General features: G+C 42.7%; 1 protein-coding gene across 1 annotated transcript in view; it reads left to right on the forward strand.

Moving 5' to 3' along the window:
- The first annotated feature begins 407 nt into the window (after positions 1 to 407).
- The window catches only part of man1a1 (mannosidase, alpha, class 1A, member 1), a 156428-nt gene continuing 132474 nt past the window's right edge, over positions 408 to 24361 (forward strand). The window contains exon 1 of the mRNA XM_054760921.1: positions 408 to 1120. Coding sequence (XP_054616896.1) covers positions 611 to 1120 — 510 coding nt within the window. The 5' untranslated portion in view covers positions 408 to 610. The remainder of the gene's footprint in view (positions 1121 to 24361) is intronic.

Below are 24361 nucleotides of genomic sequence, written 5' to 3' on the forward strand. Positions count from 1 at the left end.
ATATTCACTGTGTTCAGTAAATAACATTCATCCATAGTATCAACGTGTACGCACAGTACATCCATAGTATCAAAGTGTACGCACAGTATATAACTTTTATGCTCGGCTCAGACTATCGTGAATACGTTGTACACTGTTGTACACCGCCCACCTCTCTTGCTCACCATCATGGCGGACTTTCTGCTCCATGGCGTACTACACTCAGTTCCATTAATTGACTATACCAGCATATTTAAGTCGAGAGTCTTTAACCAGCACTCAGGTGCATGGCTCTCCTCCTGGGCAGTTACGTCTGGTGTAGCCACGCCCTATCACTGCTCCCACTTGGCAGAGGTCGAAAGGTGATTGGCTGTTCATCACAGTATCGTCCCGCCTTTTCCTGTGCTTACTGTGCTTGGGGTTGTTAGTCGTGTAGCTTCGCTATTATGAGCGACACACTCGCGCACTCTCAGCAGCCCCTCCTCAACTTTAAGTAGGCTTTTTCTTTCGTCTTCTCCGGCGTGTATGCTCCGGAGTTGGACATCTGAGCGGATTACGCCCAAGCCAAAGCCACCGTGATCTGATTCAAGCCCAGAAACGATCTTTTTTAGTGTCTGGGGAGAGGAGCAACATGCCTGTCCCAACTCTTTTGCCTTTTACCACCACCCCGAGTCGGAAGTCAGCCAGCCAGACCTCATTCAGGCTGACGGAGAAATTCATCCTGCTTCTGGTCTTCAGCGGCTTCATCACGCTGTGTTTCGGAGCTATTTTCTTTCTGCCGGACTCCTCCAAGCTGCTCAGCGGAGTTTTCTTCCATTCCTCCGCCGTGGAGACCAACACTCGCACCGGTCCGGATGGCGTCGGTGACCTCGGCTCGGCTGGAAGTGACGAGAAGGTCCTGGTCAAGATCAAGAAGGACCATGAAAAAGCCCTACTGGAGGCGAAGGATACTCTACAGAAACGTCCTGATGAGATCAAGCATGACATTTTGAAGGAGAAGGAGAAAATTGCCCAGGAGAGTTTGAGTCGAGGTGTGAAGACCAATGATTTACCTTACGTCGAGTACCGGCGACCCCCAGGGGCCACCGGACACGAACCACTGGACTCTTCCACAAGGGTCAAACGGGCTAAAATCAAGGAGGTAAGAGGGCACCAACTTCACACCGAACCTCATGCTAGAATGTGTCAAATGAGATGCGCATTTGTTTTTTTTTATTCCTGTTACCACTTAGCCGTGCCTGTTTGATACAAGCTACTTATTCATGTACACTGTTTGATTCGGCGTGCACAGTAAACCCACAAAGACCATCGTACCACAGAACCAGACTCTTTCCTTAGTAGACAGCTTGTTGTGCAGTGTCATATCCACAGCGATACACAGTACGTGTATTATCGCATACACGAAGCGGCTACGGAGTACCAAACTTCTCATTTAGCCTGATTTATGGTCGACGGTGTAAAGAACCCACCGGCACCAAATGAAACACTTCAGCACGTCATCGACACATACACTGGCTGCAGGACATAATATAAACTGTACAATGTGTCATGTTCTCAGCGGGATTCGCTACGTTATGTTTTTTTTTTCCAGACATGCTTAACAAGTTACGTTAAGAGACATGGGTCATGTGGTTAGATTTGCACAATTCAATATTCCTGAAAAGGAGTAGAAAGAAGCGGTGCTTCATCCTATCCACACAACAGTATGCTTCGTTACAGTCACGTCCACGCGCTCGGGTCGGTGTGCGTCATCAATTCTGCACATCATTTGACGCATAAAGCGATCGTTTTCATCACTTGACGCATAAAGCGATCGTTTTAATCACTAAGCTTCTTTAGGGCGTCCACTTTTTCTTCCAGTCTTTCGATTTGTTCACAAAGTCTTTCAAGTTGTTTACAAAGTGCTGTAGTATCATTCATCACTTCCTTCATTTGTTTTGTTAAGTCATGTACTCTCTATTTCTCGTTCAACCTCCCTCTCATGTAGTACAGGCTGTCTAAGAAATAAAACTTTTGATTATCTACAAAGTAGAAGCAATTGGTCGTTCATTAAGTGAAATGTTTTATTTTTCTATTTATAATTGATCTTGAACCATGCATAAATGTGTTGTATCCGATTACTCGATGGATCAAAGGACTTTTCATTAGAATACTCGAGTACTAAAATATTCCATGGCTGCAGCCATACTTGGTAGCGATCATAGGCAGTCGTAGCTTGTTTTCTAGACGATAACCCGGTACTTTTTTTCCACATGTTTTAACTCTGGAGCTTAAACAATGATGCGGCTGATTTATGGCAAAAAGAATTGTCATGACGTTTGAGTGCAGAGTCAGGAAGTAGTGAAGTGGACACTAATATGACGTTTTGGAAGTCTTAAGCAGCGATGAGGTTTTGATCTGACGAATTAAGTTTGATCAGGAGTAGAATTACTACAGCTTCTGCTTGGACTGCTTGGATAGCAGCAGTTGTTGAAGTCCGATGGGGAAAAAAGCGTCTCACCGGCATTAACAAGTGACACTAGGAACGCCAGGAAGTGTAGGTAGAATTGCAAGATATAAAGTGTGTCTGTCTGCGTAAATATCCCATTTTACAAAATATAGACACCTGCAGCTTAGACAAGTGTGGCCTGCATTTGTACAAAAATTGTGTCTCTTCAAATGTAGTGGGCCCGGCTCAAATGCAGGTGCTCTCATTAGTCTGGAATTTACATTAGTTGCTTGTTTTCAAGTCAGTGGTGTAGTCAAAGTGCCAAAAATAGTCAGAAACTTTTGAAACTGTGCATAGCTTCTTCAGTCCGTCCGTCCTCACAGGAAGTGACAACAAAAACTACCTGTGTTGTTATTGCCTCGGGTTCATCTACCTGTGTGTCATATTTGATGGTGAAGTTTGTACAGGGATAGTTCTAAACCAGTTTTTATTGTGGGAACCCTGGGGGCTCTTGCAGGCAGCCTGGCAAACACACAGGCTGCTCGTGCACAAAAATGTTTTGCAGACCAATAAGTGTTTTTTGCTGTGTTACGTGAAGGCCTCTGTTGTCTTTCATGTTTATTGTTGGAACTGGTGTGTGTGTGTGTGTGTGTGTTCCCCAGGTGTTTGATTGCAGTCAGATTTGGAGTGTGTATCTGTGCATAGAACACTGTGGAATTCTGTGGAAAGTACAAAAGGTGGTTTCAGGTGACGACTCCACTGGGACACATTAATGGTTCATCCTTTTCACCACGCTGCCTAGGACACATTTCCACAATGTGGAACCACTAAGGTCATCTAGAAACTGCTCGGACCCCCGAATTTAGCATCAGGAAATAATGAGAATGGAATTAATCCTTTTCAGGGTCAAACTGTCCCCATGTGGAACCTTTATTTACCGTAGAGGAAATGTTTAAAATAACGTTTTAGCATTCTGAACTGTCACACAAGTGTTAAAAACAAGCCAGGCCAAAGATCTAAGTCAGGGGTCGGGAACCTTTTTGGCTAAGAGAGCCATAAAAGCCACATATTTTAAAATGGATTTCCTTGAGAGCCATATAATATTTTTTAACATTGAGTACAAGTAAATGTGGGCATTTTTAAGGAGGACCTCTAAAGTTATTCTTTTTATTAACATTGTTACACTGAAGCAATCCAATAATAAATAAATTACTTCTTACCATTAATGCGACTTCTGGTGCTGCGTGCTTTTGCACCGTACTCCGTATCTTTTTCTTTTTCCAGAATTAGCGATCTGACTATTTGATTTAAGGAAGGGAAGTTCATGCGAATAGGCTACCGCGAATAGGCTACCGCATTATCCAGTGATAATCGAATTTTGGTGTTTGACCCGGAAAATATTGGAAGGACAGCTGGCACTGGCTCTGGCCACCCGCATTGTGGTAGAAAATGGATGGATGGACTAAAATGCATAACAAAGTTTTATATTTTGAGTGTTATTTTTAACACTGTGATTTCTGTAATGTACATTAAAAGGTCAGCGAACAAAAAACCAAAAATACATTTTTATCGTTTTAAGACATGTTTGAGAGCCAGATGCAGGCATCAAAAGAGCCACATCTGGCTCCCGAGCCATAGGTTCCCTACCCCTGATCTAAGTAATGGGTGTGGTTCACACTTTTCTGTTTATCAGTCCGACCATTTTCTTCTGCTCATCCGGGTCACTGTGAAGAAGTCCAAATTGGGTCACGGGGGCAGCGGTCTCAGTAGGAAAGTCCAGACTTTCCAGTCCCTGGCCACCTCTTCTAGTGCCACTGGGAGGACACCAAGGCATTCCCAGGCCAGCTGAGAGACATGCTCCCTCCAACATGTCCTAGGTCTGCCCTCTGGCCCCCTCCCGGCTGGGCATGTCCAGAGCATCTCAGCAGGGAGGCGTCAAAGAGGCACCCAGACTAGATGCCTGAGCTATCTCAACTGGCTCCTCACATTGTGAAGGAGCAGCTGCTCTACTCTGATCTCCTCCCGGATGACCGAGCTCCTTACGCCATCTCTTTGGGTGAGTCCAGCCACCCTGAGGTGGAAACTCATTTCGGCCACTTGTATCCGCAATCTCGTTCTTTCGGTCATCATCCAGAGCTCATGACCATAGTTGAGGATGGCAACATAGACTGGCCTTTGCCTTCCGGCTCAGCTTTCTCTTCACTATGACAGTCCAGTACAGAGACTGCATTACTGCAGATGCTGCTCCGATCCACCTGTAAACCTCACCCTTCAGCCTCCCCTCACTTGTGAACAAGACTCCGAGACATTTGAACTTCTCCATTCTCCAGACCTCACTTCCAACCCAAAAGGTACAATCCACCCTCTTCCGACTGCTCAGATTTGGAGGTGCTGAGTCTCAGCCCAGAAGTTTCACAGGTAACAGGCCCGACCTGCACATGGCAGTACTAACCAGGCTCCTGTTAGAGTTGTACATGGACCAAATGGCAGTTTTTCTGTGCAATTTTGTATTTTTCCAGATAACGTTGGTTCAACTCCCGATTTCTTAAGACTGCCAGTGCTTTGAACTTTAGAGGCTCCACAGTGAGGTGCTTTCTAGCCAAAAGGTAGCATCGCTGTAACCTTAAAAAGACTTGCACACATCACACGCTTTTAACGCTGATGACTACACTTTAGTTTGTTCTAGCATAAACAGATGGAACGATTAGATGCCCTCATGTTGACACATGTTGTTCCAGTTTCATGTTGCCATCTTATCTCACATCTTATTTTTGCTTCGTACGCGTGCACCAGTGTGTTTGTTGGCAGGCAGACAGGAAGTGAAAATTGGATTTACCTTTTGAGATGCAAAATAAGCTGGTGTCGCACTTGTGTTTCATTGGAACTTCAGTGCCGTGCTTTATATCGCACTCCTCTATTCCAGATTTCTATCTCTCCACTCTAACATTTAAAACAGCAGCCGGTGACTTGACTGAGGCTGTTTTTGTGGAAAAAAACACTGGTGACACAAATGGTCTTGCTGGGGGATATTTTGTTAAATCATCAAATATTAATAAAGCCCAAGAAACATTACTTTGGCTCAGGGAGTCCATTTTTCATCAGTTGACAGCAAGTGGGCTTCTGTCTACATGCAGTATATTTATGATCGTGTGCAACATGGATAAAAATGTTGATGAATTCATCAATGCAACCTTGCACGTCTTCATCTCAGCAAGACTTTTTGGACTAGAAGCCCACACAAAGAACTAGAAAAGTGGTCGAGAGCCCTCGAGCCCTCTGTCAGGTCTCTCTGGGACGTACGACCTCACTAATTACACTCAATCTTTCAGAAGGTCTTCACAGAAGACTGGAAGCTGTTCTAGCAAAGACATTTTCTGCACTTCCTGCTGTTGTCCCAATACCTTTGTCTATACCACAGGTGTCAAACTCAAGGCCAGGTGGCCAGAGTCAGCCCGCCACATCATTGTTTGTAGCCTGCGAAAGCCTGCAAATGATGCACGTCAAAAATGAAAAAATTTGGACTCCATGCTGTTCTGAGTTTTTGTTGTTGTTGTTGCTGTGGTGGTTTGGCCTTTGTTCCACCCAAAGGACTGTCATTGGCAGGCAGAGGCTTCACTCTATCTTAAAGACTTGTTTTGCGGCACAAAAGAGTGAAACTAGTCTTGGTTGGGGTGTGCCTCTACCTTTGAGAATAAATCCTTGGATCTACTTGTAGCATCATCCTCTCAGAGGCTATCCACACGGAAACATTTTTGGGTCAAAATGGCAAAGTATTTTATTGTTTCAACCTCTCATCCACACAGAAATGGCGTTGTTGGTGTCCTTAAATGGTATTTTTTTAAACTGCTTCCCAAATGGGGAAAATCTGAAAACGCCGACTTGGCGTTTTCGTGTCGACAGAAACAACTAAATCACCGACCCACCACAACTCTGTCGCGGTCGCGTGACCAGAAGTGAACTTTGACGACTAGCCAAAATAATATCTGAATGTTTCGACTAGCCTGACATCACCCCTGTCGACATTCTCCTGATATTTTGTTTGCCTTATACTCCATCACAGAAGTAATATCACTTATATCAATATCACACAGACGACAGACTTATGCACATGTGGGTGACTCTAGGGGTGCTATTTCATGTCTACAGGGCTCTAAATGATAACATTTTATTTCGAAAGTCATAAACAGGTTTTCTATGCTCTTAACTACGAAAATATATCATTTATTAATATTTAGTCCAATTTTGCAGAAATTCACTTATCACGGTTGGATCTGCACCCAATTAACTGCCATAAACGAGGGACAACTGTATTGTCATGCATGTAAATGTAGTTGTTGTCAAGTCGGATTTACTCAGTGGAGTTTTGATCAATTTGAAGACATTGACCTGAAACGAGCAGCATCTGATGCGTGCATTAGCATTGATAGCAGTCCTAGATTGCCTTAATTCATGGTGGGAATAAATGGTCAGGAAAGGTCACGTTGTTCCGACTACGAGGCTGAATGTCAGCGCCACAGATGGTGAAATGTTAGCCGGGGTAAAGTCTGCAACGCCCCCGTCAATACAATTTCAGGTCAGTGCCATCGTTTTGTTTTTTTCTTTTAAGAAAAGCACAAAGCTGCAACTCAGATGTTTTGTTCCAGAACAGAAAAAGGACAGAAATCACAACCAATGTCACTTTTCCAGCCAGCATCTTCCTCACTAAAGAGCTGTACAACCAATGAAAACACTGTTCTACTTGTAGAAACAGCTTTTTTTATTTGGCTTTTATTGCTCCTGCTAGATCAAAGTGGCAGCTGGCTAATTTGTACATAATGACCAAGCACCAACGAATGGACCGTGTGGTCTATCATCATCCCACTGATGAGACCAAAGTTTTTGCATTGTGTCCTCTTAAGACCCTCGGGTTTTTTTCTTAACTGTTCAATTGTCAAGAAGTCATCACTTCACTTTTAATTTCATAACAACGGAATCCCAGCACGTAGGCCATGAGAAGAATGCAGATTATTTACCTTGTACACAACTTGAGATTTATGGAGTATTTTATGAAAAGAAACTTACTCTAGGGATCCAATAGGGCCCCTTTAACTAATTTTACTCAATTTTTACCTAACAAGTGACAAGCAGACAGTAGTGTCTTACTAAGTCTGTAGCTTTTATTGGTTGTTCTTGTACTCCTCTCACTTTTGGAATACATATCGCAAAACAAGGCAGAAGAGTCTTGACCATCACAATGATTGTGCTGTCAGGTTATTTTTTTTGTTTTTTTTGTTTATAAAAAAAAATTGTTTATAAAAAAAAGTTTTGTTCTTTATTCATATTTATTTTAAGCATTTATTTATTTATTGATCTATTATTATTATTATTATTATTATTATTAATGTATATGTATATATATGTATAATGTTGTTTTTTTTCTTTGGGAGGGGTGTCTTAACGTTATCTATTATGTATTATCCTAACTATCACAGAAAACATGGCATGGAATGCAGGAAGTGAACTATATGTACTGTACTAGATGTAGAATGGATGATGGGGGGTAGGATTAAATAAGCTTTGCTTCTTCCTACTCCTTTTGGACATGTGGAACTGTGAAAGGATGATTCATGAGATGTATTCTATTGTAATCTTCATGTTCAAATAAACTAAACCAAACCAAACCAAAAAGATATTTGGACTCCAAGTTGGTGTCCATGGTTGTTGCCTGGAAAAGGGTGGTGTGCCATTTCCCGGTCGAGGATGAGGATCTTGTTCATGGGTGAGGGAAGGATGGAATGAGAGATGGACAGGCGGATTGGTGCGGCGTCTGCAGTGATGCGGACTCTGCTGCTTGGTTGTGGTGAAGAGGGCGTTAGCCGAAAGATAAAGCTCAGTTTACCGGTTGATCTAGGTTTCTACCCTCCTACTGACTTATGGTCATGAGCTTTGGGTAGTGACTGAAAGGACAAGATTGTTGGTACAAGTGGCCAAAATGAGTTTTCTCCGTAGGGTGACTGACTCTCCCTAAGAGGTAAGGTGAGAAGCACTGTCATCCGGGTGAAACTCGCACTGAGAGGAGCCAGATGAGGTGGCTCAGGCATCTGGTCAAGATGCCGCCCGGAGGCCTCCCTAGAGAGGTGTTGAGGCCACGTCCGACCTGTAGGAGGTCTCGAGGAAGATCTGGGACACGTTGGAGAGACTATGTCTCTCAACTGGCCTGGGAACGCCTCAGGATCTGCCGGGAGGAGCTGGATAAAGTGGACAGGGAGAGGGAAGTCTGGGCTTTGCTGCTTGGGCTGCTGCCCTTGTGACCCGACCTTGGATTAGCGGAAAAAGATGGATTGATGGATGGTATTGCAAAAAGAAAAGCCACAAGAAAACTGAGTTAATCCTTCTTTACTAGCTGGCTCGAGCTTTCGGAAGGTACTCTATGCTTCATATAAGAAAGTTTTATGCAACTTTTTTTTTGCCAGAAATTTTGAAATATTTAACCTACTATTTATATTGTGAATTGTTTGTACTCTGCTCTGGTTTAGGATTAACTTGAAATTTCTCACACAGCTAAATGCGCTTTGTAAAACACTCATTGTAACTTCATTTATTGCCGTGCGTCTGGCAATGATGCAACCTTGAAACTCTGAGTGGTCGTCCATCAACTTGAGCTTGGATGTTTGCAAACAAACCCGCGTGTATATAACAAAGGAGTGTGGCTGTGAGGATTCTTTAGCGACCGCTGTCTGAGCCCTTCATTGTTGAGTTGGCCCTGCAGTGTTGGTGAGGTGTGGTGACCTCTCCAAAGACGATAAACATCTTCTCACGAGTGAACACCACAGTCCTGCAATCAGCCAACTGTGTTAGCAATCAAAGGTTCTCGCAGAAGAGCCCGTCCTCGCTGCTATCGCTCAGAAAGCCTTTGGGGGCAAGACCGGCAGGGTTCAGGATGAAATAAACGGGGATAATAAAGGCAGACGTGGCCTCTCGCTGCTGCAAGGATGGCATTATTTGTCATTGATCCTTTTTTTCATCTGTAACACCTTTCTCAGCTGCTGTCAGAGCTGGTGGAAAATAAACATGCATGCCAGTCGACATATTACGGATTAAAACTGTTTGGTGTTTTCATGCAGACCTTTCCGCATGCGCATCACACAAGAAGCTGTTTAGCCACTTTGCTAACCTTTTAGAGCCTGAAATGGAATTTCTCAATCAGCCTAACCCTCCTGCCTCAAAGTCCTATTTCTGTATCGACCACTGAACTAATTACCCCTGGCTTCTGGACCTACTTCTTCTCCACAAGTGTGTGTGTGTGTCAGATAGAGTTACTGCTGAACCCTGAAAAGACTCCGTTTAATCGTCTAATGGCTAGAATAGCTGTGACTCCCTGCTGTATATGGCCCCTGAGTGGTTGCAGTGAGCAAAACAAAACATTTGTAGGCCACAAAGTTGTACTGCATGTATACGACATGAAACCTATCATGCCTGTGAATATTGTTATTCATGCAGGTTTTTGGATTTTCAGGGCATTGAATCCATTGCAACTGGGGTGTCTGAGAAGACGTTGTGCCTCTCATAGGCCTGTACTACCTTGTGAGACTAGTGTTTGTTCCACCTCGTCATTGATCATGGACTATGTCAGAGGAAACCATTTGTCACATCCCAGACTCTACCAGAATTTAGGAGGATTTTGGTCAAATAGTGACGTACGGTAACTGGTGGAAAATAGAAAATTGGGTTACTTGAAAAATGTAAAACCCAGATCCTGAACAAAAACGTCCTTATTAAAACATACATTCAGGCATCATTCATTTATTGTACTATAGTACTATACTGTATTGACGCATTGAAATGGTGATAAACACTGGCGAAAGTTGGCAGAACCTCCTCTTACGGAGCTAGCGAGGTTAGCTTAGTTTAGCATGCTAGCGCGGTTGTGTGTGTGTGTGTGCCTCACCGTTTTAATGTAAGGAGCATTTTACAATGCTGGATGGCTAATTGGGCAAGAAAATTGTCCGCTGATGTATTGCATCAATAAATATGAGGATTTTTGCAAGACATTTTATTCACTAAACCATAAGCTCACACGCTACTCCAGTAAAAATAAAGTGTAAAATGTAAAAAAATGGAATTCTAAAAAATTAAAAAGGGAATTTGAGAAAAAAATAAAACAGAATTTGGGAAAAAATTAAAGTGATTTCATGGGGCCCTATGCATGGTCCAGCGGTGGCAGAAAAAGGCAGAGCAGAGACAACAAAGGAGAGAAAAGGAGCATGGCTGAAGGCGGAGGAAAAGCGGAGACTATATAGACGACGAAATTGTTGCTAAACGGGGAGGTACTGCTGTAATATGGAAGTGGTTTGGTTTTGATAGAGCAGAAGTGGAGCAAGAGACCATAATACGCAAAGTTTGTAAAGCAACGGTGACGGCAAAAGGTGGGAACAACAAAAGTTTGTGCTACCATCTTAAGCACAAACACAGAGTTGAGTACGAAGAGTGTGTCATGAAGCGTGAGACGGAGTGAGCGAGCACATCTACACTTACCCAGTCAAAAATGCAAAATGCTTAGTTTGGTAGGCACTAAATGCGCTTGCTGTATTGTACAGTTTATGACCAATAAATCAATAAATGTGTATTTAATGATATGGATTAAGGTTTGTAGCTTTTTATGCAAGACTCCACTGAATTTAATTATGTCGTCATATCGTGATACATGCTAAGGTCCATATCGCCCAAGCCTAATATATATGTATGTATGTATGTGTAAAAAGCTTTTTAAAGTAAAGTAAAAAGTGATTGTTATTTAACACTAGAACTACCGGCCTCAACCTTCCCACCCTAGAAATACCAGAGAGGGCCAAAATGGCCCTGTGCATTTGGATTAACAAGTTGATAGTCCTCACCAGTCAGTTTTCATATGTAAATTCAAGATTCAAGAAGAGATTCAAGAGAGTTTTATTGTCATGTGCATGGTAAAACAGCAGTTCTGCTATGCAATGAAAATCTTATTGTTCATTCTCCCAAGAAAAGAAAGAAAACACAAGAAAGAATAAGAATATAAGAAACATAAACATATATACCAATAAATTAAGCAACAACAACAGAAGAGACATTAATACAAATAAAAAAATAAATAAAAAATAAATATGAGTGTGTGCATGTGTTGTGTGCAGCGTGTGTGAGTGCTTCGTTGAGAAGCCTGATGGCCTGTGGGTAAAAGCTGTTTGCCAGCCTTGTGGTCCTGGACTTCAAACTCCTGTAGCGTCTGCCTGACGGTAGGAGTGTGAATAATGAGTGTTGTGGATGTGTGCTGTCCTTGATGAGGTTGTGTGTTCTTCGTAGGACTCTAGTTTTATAAATGTCTTGCAGTGAGGGGAGGGCTGCCCCAACAATGTTCTGTGAGGTCTTGATCACCCGCTGGAGTGCCTTCCTATCACGTGTTGTACAGTTACCGTACCAAACAGTGATGGAGGCGGTAAGGACACTTTCCATAGTGCATCTGTAGAAGCAACTCAGGATTGTGGTGGACATGCCAAATTTCCTCAGTCTTCTCAGGAAGTACAGTCTCCTTTGGGACTTCTTCAGAATTTGTTGGGTGTTGTGAGACCAGGTGAGGTCCTCGCTGATGTGTGTGCCAAGGAACTTGAAGGTTTTCACCCTCTCCACCTCAGTCTCACCAATAAACAGGGGTCTATGTGGCTCCTTTTCCCTTGTTCTTGGGTCGATGATCATCTCTTTAGTCTTATCTGTATTGAGAAGGAGATTGTTATCACGACACCAAGCTATGAGGTCCGCCACCTCTCTTCTGTATGATGTTTCAACACCACCAGTGATCAGTCCGATGACTGTAGTGTCATCCGCAAATTTAATGATGCTGGTGTTGTTCTGGGAGGCCACGCAATCATAGGTGAAGAGCGTGTAGAGGAGTGGACTCAGCACACACCCCTGTGGGGTCCCAGTGCTCACAATTCTTGAGCTGGATGTGCGATTGTGGACTCTGACTGACTGGGGCCTGCCTGTTAGAAAGTTAAACACCCAGTTACAGAGGGAGGGAGACAGGCAAAGTGTGAGGAGCTTATTTGTGAGTTTGTGGGGGCTGACTGTATTAAAAGCAGAGCTATAGTCTATAAATAGCATTCTGACATATGTGTTCTGGCCCTGTAGGTGAGAAAGGGCTGTGTGGATGGCAGTGTTGACTGCATCATCCGTGGACCGGTTCTGGCGATATGCAAACTGTAGCGGGTCCACAGTTGCCGCCGGATGCTCTTTTTGATGTGGGTCATGACTATTCTTTCAAAGCACTTCATAACAATAGGAGTGAGTGCTATAAGGCGATAGTCATTCAAGCAGGTCACGTTGCTCTTCTTGGGTACGGGCACTATGGTGGTGGACTTAAAGCAGGTCGGTACAGATGCTTGTGCAAGCGACAGGTTAAATATGTCAGCAAGCACATCAGCTAGCTCTGATGAGCAAACCCGAAGTGCACGGCCTGAGATGTTGTCTGGGCCTGCTGCTTTTCGTGGGTTTGTTTTGTTCAGAACCCTGCGCACATCAGCTGATGTCACCATGAGAGGTGAGTCCTGTGTGCTCCCCAAGTCCAGCCACCCTCTCTGCTCATCAGGAGTTGGGGTGTCAAAGCGGGCATAGAACTCTTTCAACGCATCTGGAAGTGTGGTATAGCTGGACGTGGCTACGCTACTCTGCTGTCGATAGTCTGTGATGTGCTGGAGCCCCGCCCACATGCGCCGGGGGTCTGAGGTGGAATAGTAGCCCTCCAGCTTCTGTCTGTACTGTCTTTTGGCCTCTCGTATGGACCTCCTCAGGTCATATCTGGCCTTTTTGTAGTCCTCAGCGGTGCCCATGACAAATGCAGTCGAACGAGCACGTAGCTTAGCCCTTACATCACAGTTCATCCACTGTTTTTGGTTAGGGTATTTTCTGTAATACTTGGTGGTGGTAACAGTCTCTATGCATGTGCTAATGTAGCCAGTAACAGCAGAAGCATATTCATCCAAATCAACAGTACAATCTTCCCTCCCAGCTGCAGTTTTAAACACATCCCAGTTTGTGCAGCCAAAGCAGTCCTGAAGTACTTGATCAGTTTCTTCATTCCACACTTTAACTGCTGTACTTACAGGGGGAGCTTGTTTAAGAAGTTGTCAGTATGTTGGATAAAGGAATATGGAGATGTGGTCAGCCTTTCCAAAGTGGGGTCTTGGAACAGCCTTCAAAGCACCTTTCATGTTGCAGTAGACTTGGTCCAGGATGTTATTTTCCCTTGTGGGAAAGCTCACATGCTGGTAATATTTGGGGAGGACAGTCCTGAGGTTACAGTGGTTGAAATCACCAGATATAATGAATACAGCGTCTGGGTGTTTGGTCTCATGTTTATCAATGACGTCATGCAGGAGGCCTAGTGCGTTAGCGGTGTTAGCTCGTGGTGGAATGTAAACAGCAGTTAAATACACAGCGCTAAACTCACGAGGCAAATAAAAAGGTCTGCATTTCACCATCAGCAGCTCAATGTCCTGCGAGCAGTGCTTTTCCATCGTCTGTACGTCTGTGCACCACCGTTTGTTTACGTAAACACAGACGCCGCCACCTCTGTGTTTACCAGACGCTAAAGTCTGATCTCCCCGGTAAGCAGCAAATGTTTCCAACTGGATCGCCGAGTCCGTTATACCCTCGTCAGCCAGGTTTCTGTGAAGGTGAGGACACAGCATTCCCTGATCTCACAATGAACTGTAATCCTTGCTCTTAGTTCGTCCATCTTGTTTTCGAGGGAGCGGACGTTGGCTAGCAGCAGGCTTGGTAGCGGTGGCCTAGTCGCTCTAGCTTTTAGCCTAGCATGCAGTCGTAAATGCAGGAATATGGCTCAAACTGAGGGGGACGGTGTGGCAACTGTGGAATGCTTTCCAACACTTGTGTTTCAGTTCAAGACGAAGTAAAATTTTCAGAAGAGAAAGCTTTGTTGGAATGTAAAGTATCTTTTTGCATGAGAATTGGGAGGGGTTGCACATTTTAGTAGTGTGTGTTGTTTTACAATTTTACTGTTTAAGTTTTTTGTAATTTCTTTGTGTAAATTTGTCATTATTTAACCCTTTGCATTTGTTGTATTTCTTTTTTTGTATTTTGTAAATTTTGCTGCAATTTTGCAGTAAGAGGTTGACACATGTTTTCCATTTCTTCCTGTCATTTATTTATGATGCACAGGATTCAAACAAGAGTTATCAGCTTTGAAATTACAACTATGAAATATAGAAAACACGCAAATGCACTATATACTGCAAATACAGCCTCTGTCCTCTATACTGCACAGTCATGGCACTTCCAAACCACCTCCTTCCTGCACCTGCCACAAGTCGACCCATCTCTCCTTCACACCCTAACGCTAACACTAACCCTAACCCTAACCCTAACGCACAGTGTATTCCCGCACCATCTGGTCCATCACATCGACTCCACATTTCATGGCATTGTAGTCTGTCACTGTATTTGGCTTCTTCTTGCCAGTATCGCCAGTCTCCACAATGCTATGCATGCTGCTAGCATTCTGGTGTGGCATGTTGTTGCGCCGGTAGTTCTAGTGTTAAATGAGGGGAACATGCAAGATGGTCCAAAAGAGTGATGTTATTCTCCCTGAAGAAGTCCTTGGTGAAGCGAGCATTGTGAACTGCAGCGTTGTCCTGTTGAAGAACCCAGCTGTTACCACACAGACGAGGGCCCTCAGTCATGAGGGATGCCTGCTGCAACATCTGCACGTAAGCATCCACCGTTTCATGACGCTGCACCACCTGAAGCTGACTGTCTTACTGCTCCCAACCTCAGCAGCAATGGCACGCTGCGAGAGGCCTTGCTTATGCAGCTCGACAATCCGATCACGTTCAAAATGAAAAAGCTTCTTAGCTTTAGCCATCAGGAGGGCATGCCAGTGTGAACGAACGCCTGACAGAAAATTAAAATTTTGAGCAGATTTTGGCTATAGCCTGTGGTCTTAAACTTTTGATCAAGTGATACGACCTATTTCAGTTTTTGGTTGTTTTTTTTTTTTTGTCTCACTCCCCCTTTGTGTTTTTGCATATTGCAGCTCTATGTAAAACCTCAATAAGATCCAAATGTGCAACGTCTACCAATTTTTTTCAACTGGTCTTAAGATTTTGATCATGTCTGTGTCTCTGTGTGTGTGTGTACACACATATATATGATGTAAATGTCTTTGTGAAAGGCAATTTTATTCAAATCTTGATACAAAAGTTACTATACGATTCAAAAATGGTATATTTTAAAACAGGACGATTCAATATGATTCGATGCAGAGTACAAAAGAGCACAGCATGTCTGTGTTGTGGCTCTATGTTTAGCCTGCTGGAGCGACAAATCTTACTCCTGCGGCACACGTCTTCAAAGTCATGAGTATACAGCACCCTCTGCTGGTAGCAGTAGGAGATACAGTAACAGACACATGAAGCAGAGCACCGATAGATCGCTCTAATACGCCACAAGGATGTAGAACACTGTGCGCGTTCATACGCTGTTAAAGAAAAAATACTCAAAATTGCACTTAAAAAATCTGCGAAACAGCGAATCCGCGAAAGGTGAACCGCAATATAGCGTATTTAATCAAGCGTATTTAACGTTGTAATTTAAATGTCAAGAGCATATAATGAACAACACTGAGCGTGCACCATTATATTAACTTTGCCGACCAAAGGCCTCAGTAAGCGTTGACTGCCAGGGTGAAGGCTCTGCTGCACGTGCAGTGATATTTTTTTCCCCAGTTGGGAAAATTGGACAGGATGGTTGTGTTTGAGGTGACATCTCAACGCTTGGCGAAAAAGCATTATCAGTACAGCATAAACACTAACATGCATTTGACATGCAATTTGACATGCCTGTACATGTGCTGTATATTTTACCTGCATTATCATGTATTTATAAATCATTACCCACTGGCAGTGTGAACGAGATGTGTTTTCTGCGGAATAAACTGCACATTTTGGAGAAGCAAAATACTGCAAAAATTGTTTGACCAAAATCTGTGAATGTGCAGGACCGTAAATGCTAAATTGTGAATGTGCGGGGATCCACTGTAGAAGTGGATGGGCATGCTGCAAAGGCCATAATGAAGCGGCGTCCTCTGATTGAGTTGTGGGCCGAGTGCACTGCCAGGCTCGCCCTGGGCTACGACTCAACTAGTCAAAGGTCACAAGAACGCACACAGAATCACCCCATCAGTTACTCAGGAAGTCTATATACCCTCATGCAGCGTCACGGGAGCCTGCAGGCAGCTCGCATAAGATGTGGAATGATAACATTTCCCCCGGCGAGACCTACTCAAACCACCGCCACCCCCTCACATAAGAACACAACCACTGGGCCATCCAGGATCCAGTCGTGATTTTCCTTCCAGCATAGCTGCGCGAATCCACGTTGATGTAAATAGACTTTCCTCCCAGGTGATCCATATATTCGTAACGTGTTTTCATGCAATAATATTCATTCCTGGGATCATTTGATGCATTTTAAACTGCTGGGATGTATCAGGAAGCAGCTTCAAAGATTCAAAGCAGAACAACAGCGTAGGGCTGAGCAATATATCGATATTTTTCAAATATCAATATTTATTTGGAGCATGATATCAAAAACAAACATTATCAATCATATTCGATACAGACTGCATTTGCGATGTTCTTTGGTATCGTGACACGGAGGTCTGTCTCACTCTGCTGTGTGTGTGTCAGCGCTCCTTAGCGAGGCTGCTGCCCCGCCCCGCACCGTGCTCCGTACTAGATCAGGCGACATTCCAAAACCTCTTGGCGACATATTTTCTCAAAAGCAACTAACGACAAATCGAGCTTTTTCTGGCGTCGTCAGAGAGTTTCTGATATTTGGGAACATAAAAGTTAAAGTAAAGCTCCCGCTGTACATTGCAGGATCCACGCATCCTTGACGCGCGGATAGTAATCTTCATTACTACTACTCATTACAATATTCATTACTACTCGTCACACTCATTTGGCCAATTTTTAATTAATGAACTAAGAATGAAGTTTATTTGTAGTTCCAAGCGTAATTAAAGTGTTTTTATTCACGTTTTTGTCTCTCTTACGGGGTCCTGCTTTCTAAAAAGAATAATACTGTTCCAAGTAAAGTATTTTGGATTTGCTGCTGACATTTAAAAATGTCTCCTTAAACTGAGCACTTTGTTTCATATGCTGTTCTTTTGTGTTATTGGTATTAGCTGAGGATTTGTGCATAGCTAAAGGTTTGTTATAATGAAGAGTGATTATTATGTTTTTCTTTTTCTATATTTATTTCAAAAAGGGAATGGACAATTTTAGTTTTTGATTTTTTGTTTTTGTTTTAATGAAACAACTTCACACGCATATTTGACTGTGACTTTGTCTAAACTCACTTTGCGGAAAAAAATATCAATATATCAATATTCGACATAAATGCACTGTATATCGGGATATGAGTTTTAGTCCATATCGCCTAGCCCTACAGCGGGGGCCACCAAACTTTTTCCAGCCTAACCCTAAACCTAAGAAATTAAAGGATGTGGGGGTGCACTTTGATACATTATGTACATTAAAGAAAAATTGCACTTTTTAAAACATTTTGCCCATCATCCACAATCCTTATGTGAAACATGAACACACGTCTTTCTCTTTTCTGTATGCTCCAAACAGAGAAAAACAGCTAGCATGAAGCAGCTAAGAATGCACGTACTGGGTCATACGTACTCCGCCCTCTAAGAAAAAACAAAAAAAACTCAAAAAATGCCAACAACGTTCCATTTACATGACGTTAAGCTACAGCGACATTGTTATCGTAGGAGCTAACACTAAACAACTACTTTTATGCCACCAGCCACTACCGAGCACTGATGTGCGATACCATTGATTTCTTTTCCAATTCGATACTGAGTAAAATTCAGGCTGGTATCGCCGATACCCATCCGATACCAATACTTTGTGCAGATACACCTAACATGTCGGGTACATTTTTAAATATGTGTATTTCAGATCGTAGCATAACTCATGAAATAAGGAATATAAGATATCATGAATTTATTCATTTATTTTAATCAACTGCATGTCATTTAACAAGGTCTCAATCATTTTGCTACTTTCCACTGTGTTCCTGTTAATGATATACATTACTTCAAATGACATATCAAAGTATCCGTATTTTGATTTGAGAATCGATTTTAGAGCCTAAATATTTGGTCTCGGAGGTGTCGCTATTTCAATATCATTCCGCACATCACTACTTCTGAGATGAAATGTAAGCGAATGGCGTTGCTGAGTGGCCTGTGAGTGAATTTACCAGCTCAACGGGCAGCACAAGACTTGTGCTGAAAGTTACAGCCATCCCATCAGTCGGCATTCCACAGAGAAGCTCATTTGTCAATGAAACGTTTAGCACTAGTGCTAAAGGCTAATGCTATGAGAATGGCTGAGTAATACTGTAAGTATTCCACGTTATCATGAATGTGCCTGCTACTACACGCTCACAGCATGGATATAAAACTCTAAAACCTTGTTGGAGGCTTTTGGAGGTGTTCTAATAGAGGGCTGTATAGGCGGACTAGGTGAATCCCATTACGTGCATTGTAAGCTGCCTCGTGCAACAGTTGATCTCTATTTAGAAGGCTAAGAAAAGAGAAAGACGTGTGTCATGTCTCACATAAGGACTATGGATGATGGGCAAAAATTAAAAAAAAGTGCAGTTTTCCTTTCAAAGATGCAAAAAACAATCCAATGTATGACAATATATGCTAAGATATCTGTATAGGAGACAAAGCTAATCATTTCTGTCAGTAATGGTGAATTATTTGTACTTTTAGAACATGCCGAGGGCCAACAAAAAAGGGTGTCTGTCCAAGCCCAGGTGCCATTTTGGCCAGCCACTCAGTTTTCATTGGCCCTTTGCATATTCTAGAAATAAAATTGATTATTAAAAATATATATTATTACATATTAGGCTAATTTACTTTGTCAGCTGGAACACAAAGCTAAGATGCTTACATATTTCTCATTGTACTGACTTCTTATAAAATGTAGCACTGAACCGTAAATCCTCGTCCTCATATAAAAAGCGCTACATGGCCAGGCATCATTGCACCTTAAAGAGCTTCTGTTGCCTTATCAACCTCGTAGCATGCCGCACTCCCAGAGCTTACATTTACTTGTGGTTCCAAAAACTGAACCCCTTGATGCACCAAGCTTCCCTTTCCCCTTCGCTGTCTCTCTCTGTCTTCATGCTGTTTGTTACTAATCCAGTTCTGTTTTTTTTGTCTCTCTCTCGCCCCTGTGTTTTGTGCCCCCTGTGCCAGTGGTGCGGCCAGCAAGACGCCATTACACCTTCACACTTACCTGCTCGTGACTGGTGATGGTGGTGCTGGGAGCGGACCATTACCCTTGCTGCTGTCATCATGAGACTATTATTATTGTTGCTGTACCCACTGTTCTCTCGACACTCCCCCAGTCGCTCAACCCCTCTATCCTGTTTTCTCTCTATACCCTCTATACTCCTGAACACCTCGGCTCGCCTCACAAGCACCAAGCGTGCAGAGGTTGGGAGGGAGAGAGGGAGTGACAGAGCGCAGCGATGTGCCTCAGCATACAACAGTCGTTAATGTATGTTAATGTGGCTCAAAATCTGCCATTGCTACCTCAAAATTAAGGCAAAAATAGAACTCCATAGACGTGCACCTCCAAAAAAACCCTTCAAGCTCTATGTGGCTCGTTTGGACTGACTGTCGTAACGCATTGACCAGCCCCTCTCTCCTCAACCACTATCGCTCGCCCACGACACTTGAGCCAGCAAGCCAAAAAGAGTTGTAGTTTGCGCATAGAGCCCACGGCACAAGCTCGACCCCGACGAAATCTACAAAAGTAGGAATGCCCAAAGTGGGCATCCGCGGCCCGTGGCTCATTTTCCATTGCATCACTGCAGAAACAAAATAAAATGTAAAAAAAAAACGCTAAAATGTAAAAAAAAACGCAAAAATGTTAAAAATAGAGCAAAAGGAACAATTTGTATAATAACTTTGTCTTAGAGCAAAAGGAACAATTTGTATTATAACTTTGTATTTAAAGACAAGGCTTTAACACTAGAACTACCAAGAAGGGGCCAATTTGGCCTCCGGCCCGCGAAATACCAGAGAGGTCTGGTCAGTTTTCATATGTAAATGCAAGTTGATAGTCCTCACCAGTCAGTTTTCATATGTAAATGCAGTCATTACCCGTGCATCAAAACAGTAGGCGGAATATGGCTCAAACTGAGGGGGAAGGTGTGGCAACTGTGGAATGCTTTCAAACACTTGTGTTTCAGTTCAAGACAAAGTAAAATTTTCAGAAGAGAAAGCTTTGTTGGAATGTAAAGTATCTTTTTGCATGAGAATTGGGAGGGTTTGCACATTTTATTAGTGCGTGTTGTTTTACAATTTTACTGTTTGAAAAATAAAATATTTCAAATTTTTTTTTGTAATTTCTTTGTGTAAATTTGTCATTATTTTAGCATTTAGCATTTAGCCCATTGAAGGTTACTCCGCATAGGGACAGCCAGCTGCTCCGGTCCGACAAAGAGGGACGACCCGTTTACAGAGTTTCCTCTGTTTTATCACTCTGGACATGCTCCGTTCTATTCAGCAGTGGACTGTTCAGCACGGACAGGACACAGAGGAGAACTGGTTTGTGTCTGTCCCTGAGCTGATGGCATTCATTGGCATCATCTTCTTGCGGGGAGTTACCAAGCTGCCAGCCAGCGCTGCATGGTCAGAAAAACTGATACTGATTCAGTGTTCTATTTTCTACAAGCAGCACAGTATATGGTGCATTTGCGTGTTTTCTATATTTCATTTTCTATATTTCCTGTGCATCATAAATAAATGACAGGAAGAAATGAAAAACGTGTCAACCTCTTACTTCAGTTTTACATTTGATACTGATTCAGTGTTATATTTTCTACAAGCAGCACATACGTACATGCTATGTTATAACAAATATTGTTTGCACACACACACACTGTAAAAATCGTAATTTTGTCCTTTATTTGTGTTAGTATATAATTGTCAGTCAAATTAGCAGCAGTTTTTCCAAAGTATTGATATAACACATTTTATTAATTGAAAATCTCTAAATTACTCAAAATAGAAGTAATCAAATCTACAATTTCAATGATATCTGAAATATCATTACAAGTGTGTAATTCTGGGTGTGGACAAATTTGCGAAACAAAGTAAAAACAATTTTTTTTACAAAAAGCTAAAATTACAGCAAAATCTACAAAAAACAAAAAAAGAAATACAACAAATGCAAAAGGCTAAAATAATGACAAATTTACACAAAGAAGTACAAAAAACTTAGATATTTTATTTTTCAAACAGTAAAATTGTAAAACAACACGCAACACTGTTTTTTCTAAAGCGGGGGGCCAAATTGGCCCCTTCTTGGTAGTTCTAGTGTTAAATCCCATAGAGAACATTTGGGGATGGATGGCAAGGGAAGTTTATAAAAGTGGCCATCAGTTCCAGGCAGTTGATGGCCTTGGTGAAGCCATCTTCACCACTTGGAGCAATGTTCCCACTAGGGACCTACTGTTCTACTGCTTCTACTGTATCCCCTCTTTGTCTCACTCCAGTACATGCAAATTTAATGGATGCCAGTTGCTAGGGGTGTCACAAGACACCCAACTCACGAGAGGAGATTGTGTCCACGAGAACGAGACGATGTTTCAACATTCATTTTAAGTAGGACTGAGCAATATATTGATATTTTTAAAATATTGATATATTTTTAAGCACAATATCAAAAACAAACATATTGTTGTTATGGATATATACTGCATTTGCGCTGTTCTCTTGTATCTTGACACGGATGTCTTACTCTTCACTCTGCTGTGTGTGTCAGCGCTCTGAGTAGGGCTCCTGCTTCGACCCCCTCCGTGCATAAAGGAGGAGAAGAGATGAGGGTGGGAGCAGACGCTCCTGACGACAAGCTACTTTTTCTGGCGTCGTTAGAGTTTTCTGGTATTTGGGGACTTAAAAGTCCAAGTACATGTTGTTGTGCAGTTTGTGTGTTGTCACTGAGCAGCAGCGGGTTTTCCTGCGTCGCCCACCCCGCCCTTAAAGCAGTCACAAGCCGTCCGTGCAGCCTTCAGCTCCCTCCCAAACACATTTTCATTAAATATTAAACATGATTAATTGGTTAATTCATTTTATAGTAAGTAATTCTGGTTCCAAAATTTGTCTTGTGCATGGTCAAATTTTGACAAGTTTTACATGAGCACTGATAAATAGAGAAGATTTGAATTTCTCTTGGAGATTTTGGGAACCCAGGCTTTAACTCATTGGCTATCGCTGCTTGACTTCACTTTCCTTGTGTGCTCGCCAGTTTGGGCTGCGCTGCGCTGGTGCCCACTGGTGCACGCAGTCATTGAGCGTTGCTTCTGAAAGGACCACAAGATGAATTACACGCATTTAATGTTTGCGCTGTAGGTCAGAGCCAGAGCGAGGCTTTAACCGTGAGTGGGAAGCCTCGTAAGTGTGTAAATTTAAAGTGTGCAGTGAGCTTGAATGCGCTCAGAGACTGTGACCACCGCACAACGGCCAGCCAGCTTGTTTCCCTCGTGCCTTTGGGCACACTTGGGGTGTTGTGATGCATGCGAGTGTGGCCGGGCATCCCATTTTGGACATTTAAGATGTAACGTTTTAAGCGCTCTAAGTGCGTTATTAAATTTAAATGACACATTATGGTGTCGTGTCAGCTGCAAACTGCTCAGGAGGGGTGAATTGAAAGCTGCCCAACTTTTGCCCACTGGTGGTGGTCATGGTGGTGGAAGACTCACTAAATATAAAAGATTTATTCTACGATAAACCACACAAATGGAGTCTTGTTCAGATGGGAACGGCTTTTGTGTGTTCAGGTGATAGACATCCATGCCTTAAAAGACTAGCTAATTGAAATGTCGGTAACGAGCCATCAATAAGTAGGAAAGATTCTCTTTAAATCTCTTCCTCACTTGTTTTTACAACCAAATATAAATGACTTGGCAGGGACAGGAGCTACTTCTCACCCAACAAAAGTAAGTTCTGCGATGCGTGAATAAACAGGAGGTTACAACCATAGGTGTGCCCTACTGCCACCTACAGGACTGGAGTGGAATAAATGACGCTTGATATTGGCTTTCTTACTGATATGCTGATATTGTCATCAATCTATACAGATATTGGCAGCAGCGCTTCTCCCAAACTAATGCCAGGTCACATGTTGTTTGAATGAATGAACACGTGATGCTTCTTTTACTGTGATTGCATCTCATAAAATAAACACAGTCTGTGCAAAATATGCAGTAGCAATCGTAGTGTCACGAGATCTCGCAAGATTAAAACGTAACAGGAGTTCTCATTCAGGAAAAAAAACGTCTCGCAATAATAAATGAATGAATCACATGATCGATGAAGAAGGAATGTATTGCATGTGCATGTGAGTCTGTTTTCCTCGTCTCTCGCCTCCAAAAAGGCAGGAAAGGAGTTCACTCCGTGCATTGGTTCAGCTCCTAGACACTTCATAGAACCACAGCGTTCCACAGTACAAGAGCGAACAGAGTGAGACCTCTTGTCAGTCATTCAGTCACTTTGTCTCTGTGGTGGGATGTGGGGTCACTAGCATACACACAAACATCAAAAGCAATACAAGGTAACGTTGCAGAAGTTAGGAGGGAAAAAGATGCTTGCAAAGCCAAATTCCACAGCCCCCAATTTTGGAATATTAAAATGACCAAGGTGAGCCCATCAACATGAACGAGCCCGTATGTCCAATTTATTTGAAAGTTGTCGCAACATAAAAAGCAACAAAATAAACTTGGATACGACCCGACCCGGTTTTCCCATCAGGAAAATTCCCTTTCCCTTTGTCCCGACATTCATCACTGACTGAGACGTTTGTTTCGCGAAGTAAATACAAACTGAACAGC

Source organism: Dunckerocampus dactyliophorus, chromosome 19 (assembly GCF_027744805.1).
Source record: "Dunckerocampus dactyliophorus isolate RoL2022-P2 chromosome 19, RoL_Ddac_1.1, whole genome shotgun sequence".
NCBI lineage: Eukaryota > Metazoa > Chordata > Actinopteri > Syngnathiformes > Syngnathidae > Dunckerocampus > Dunckerocampus dactyliophorus.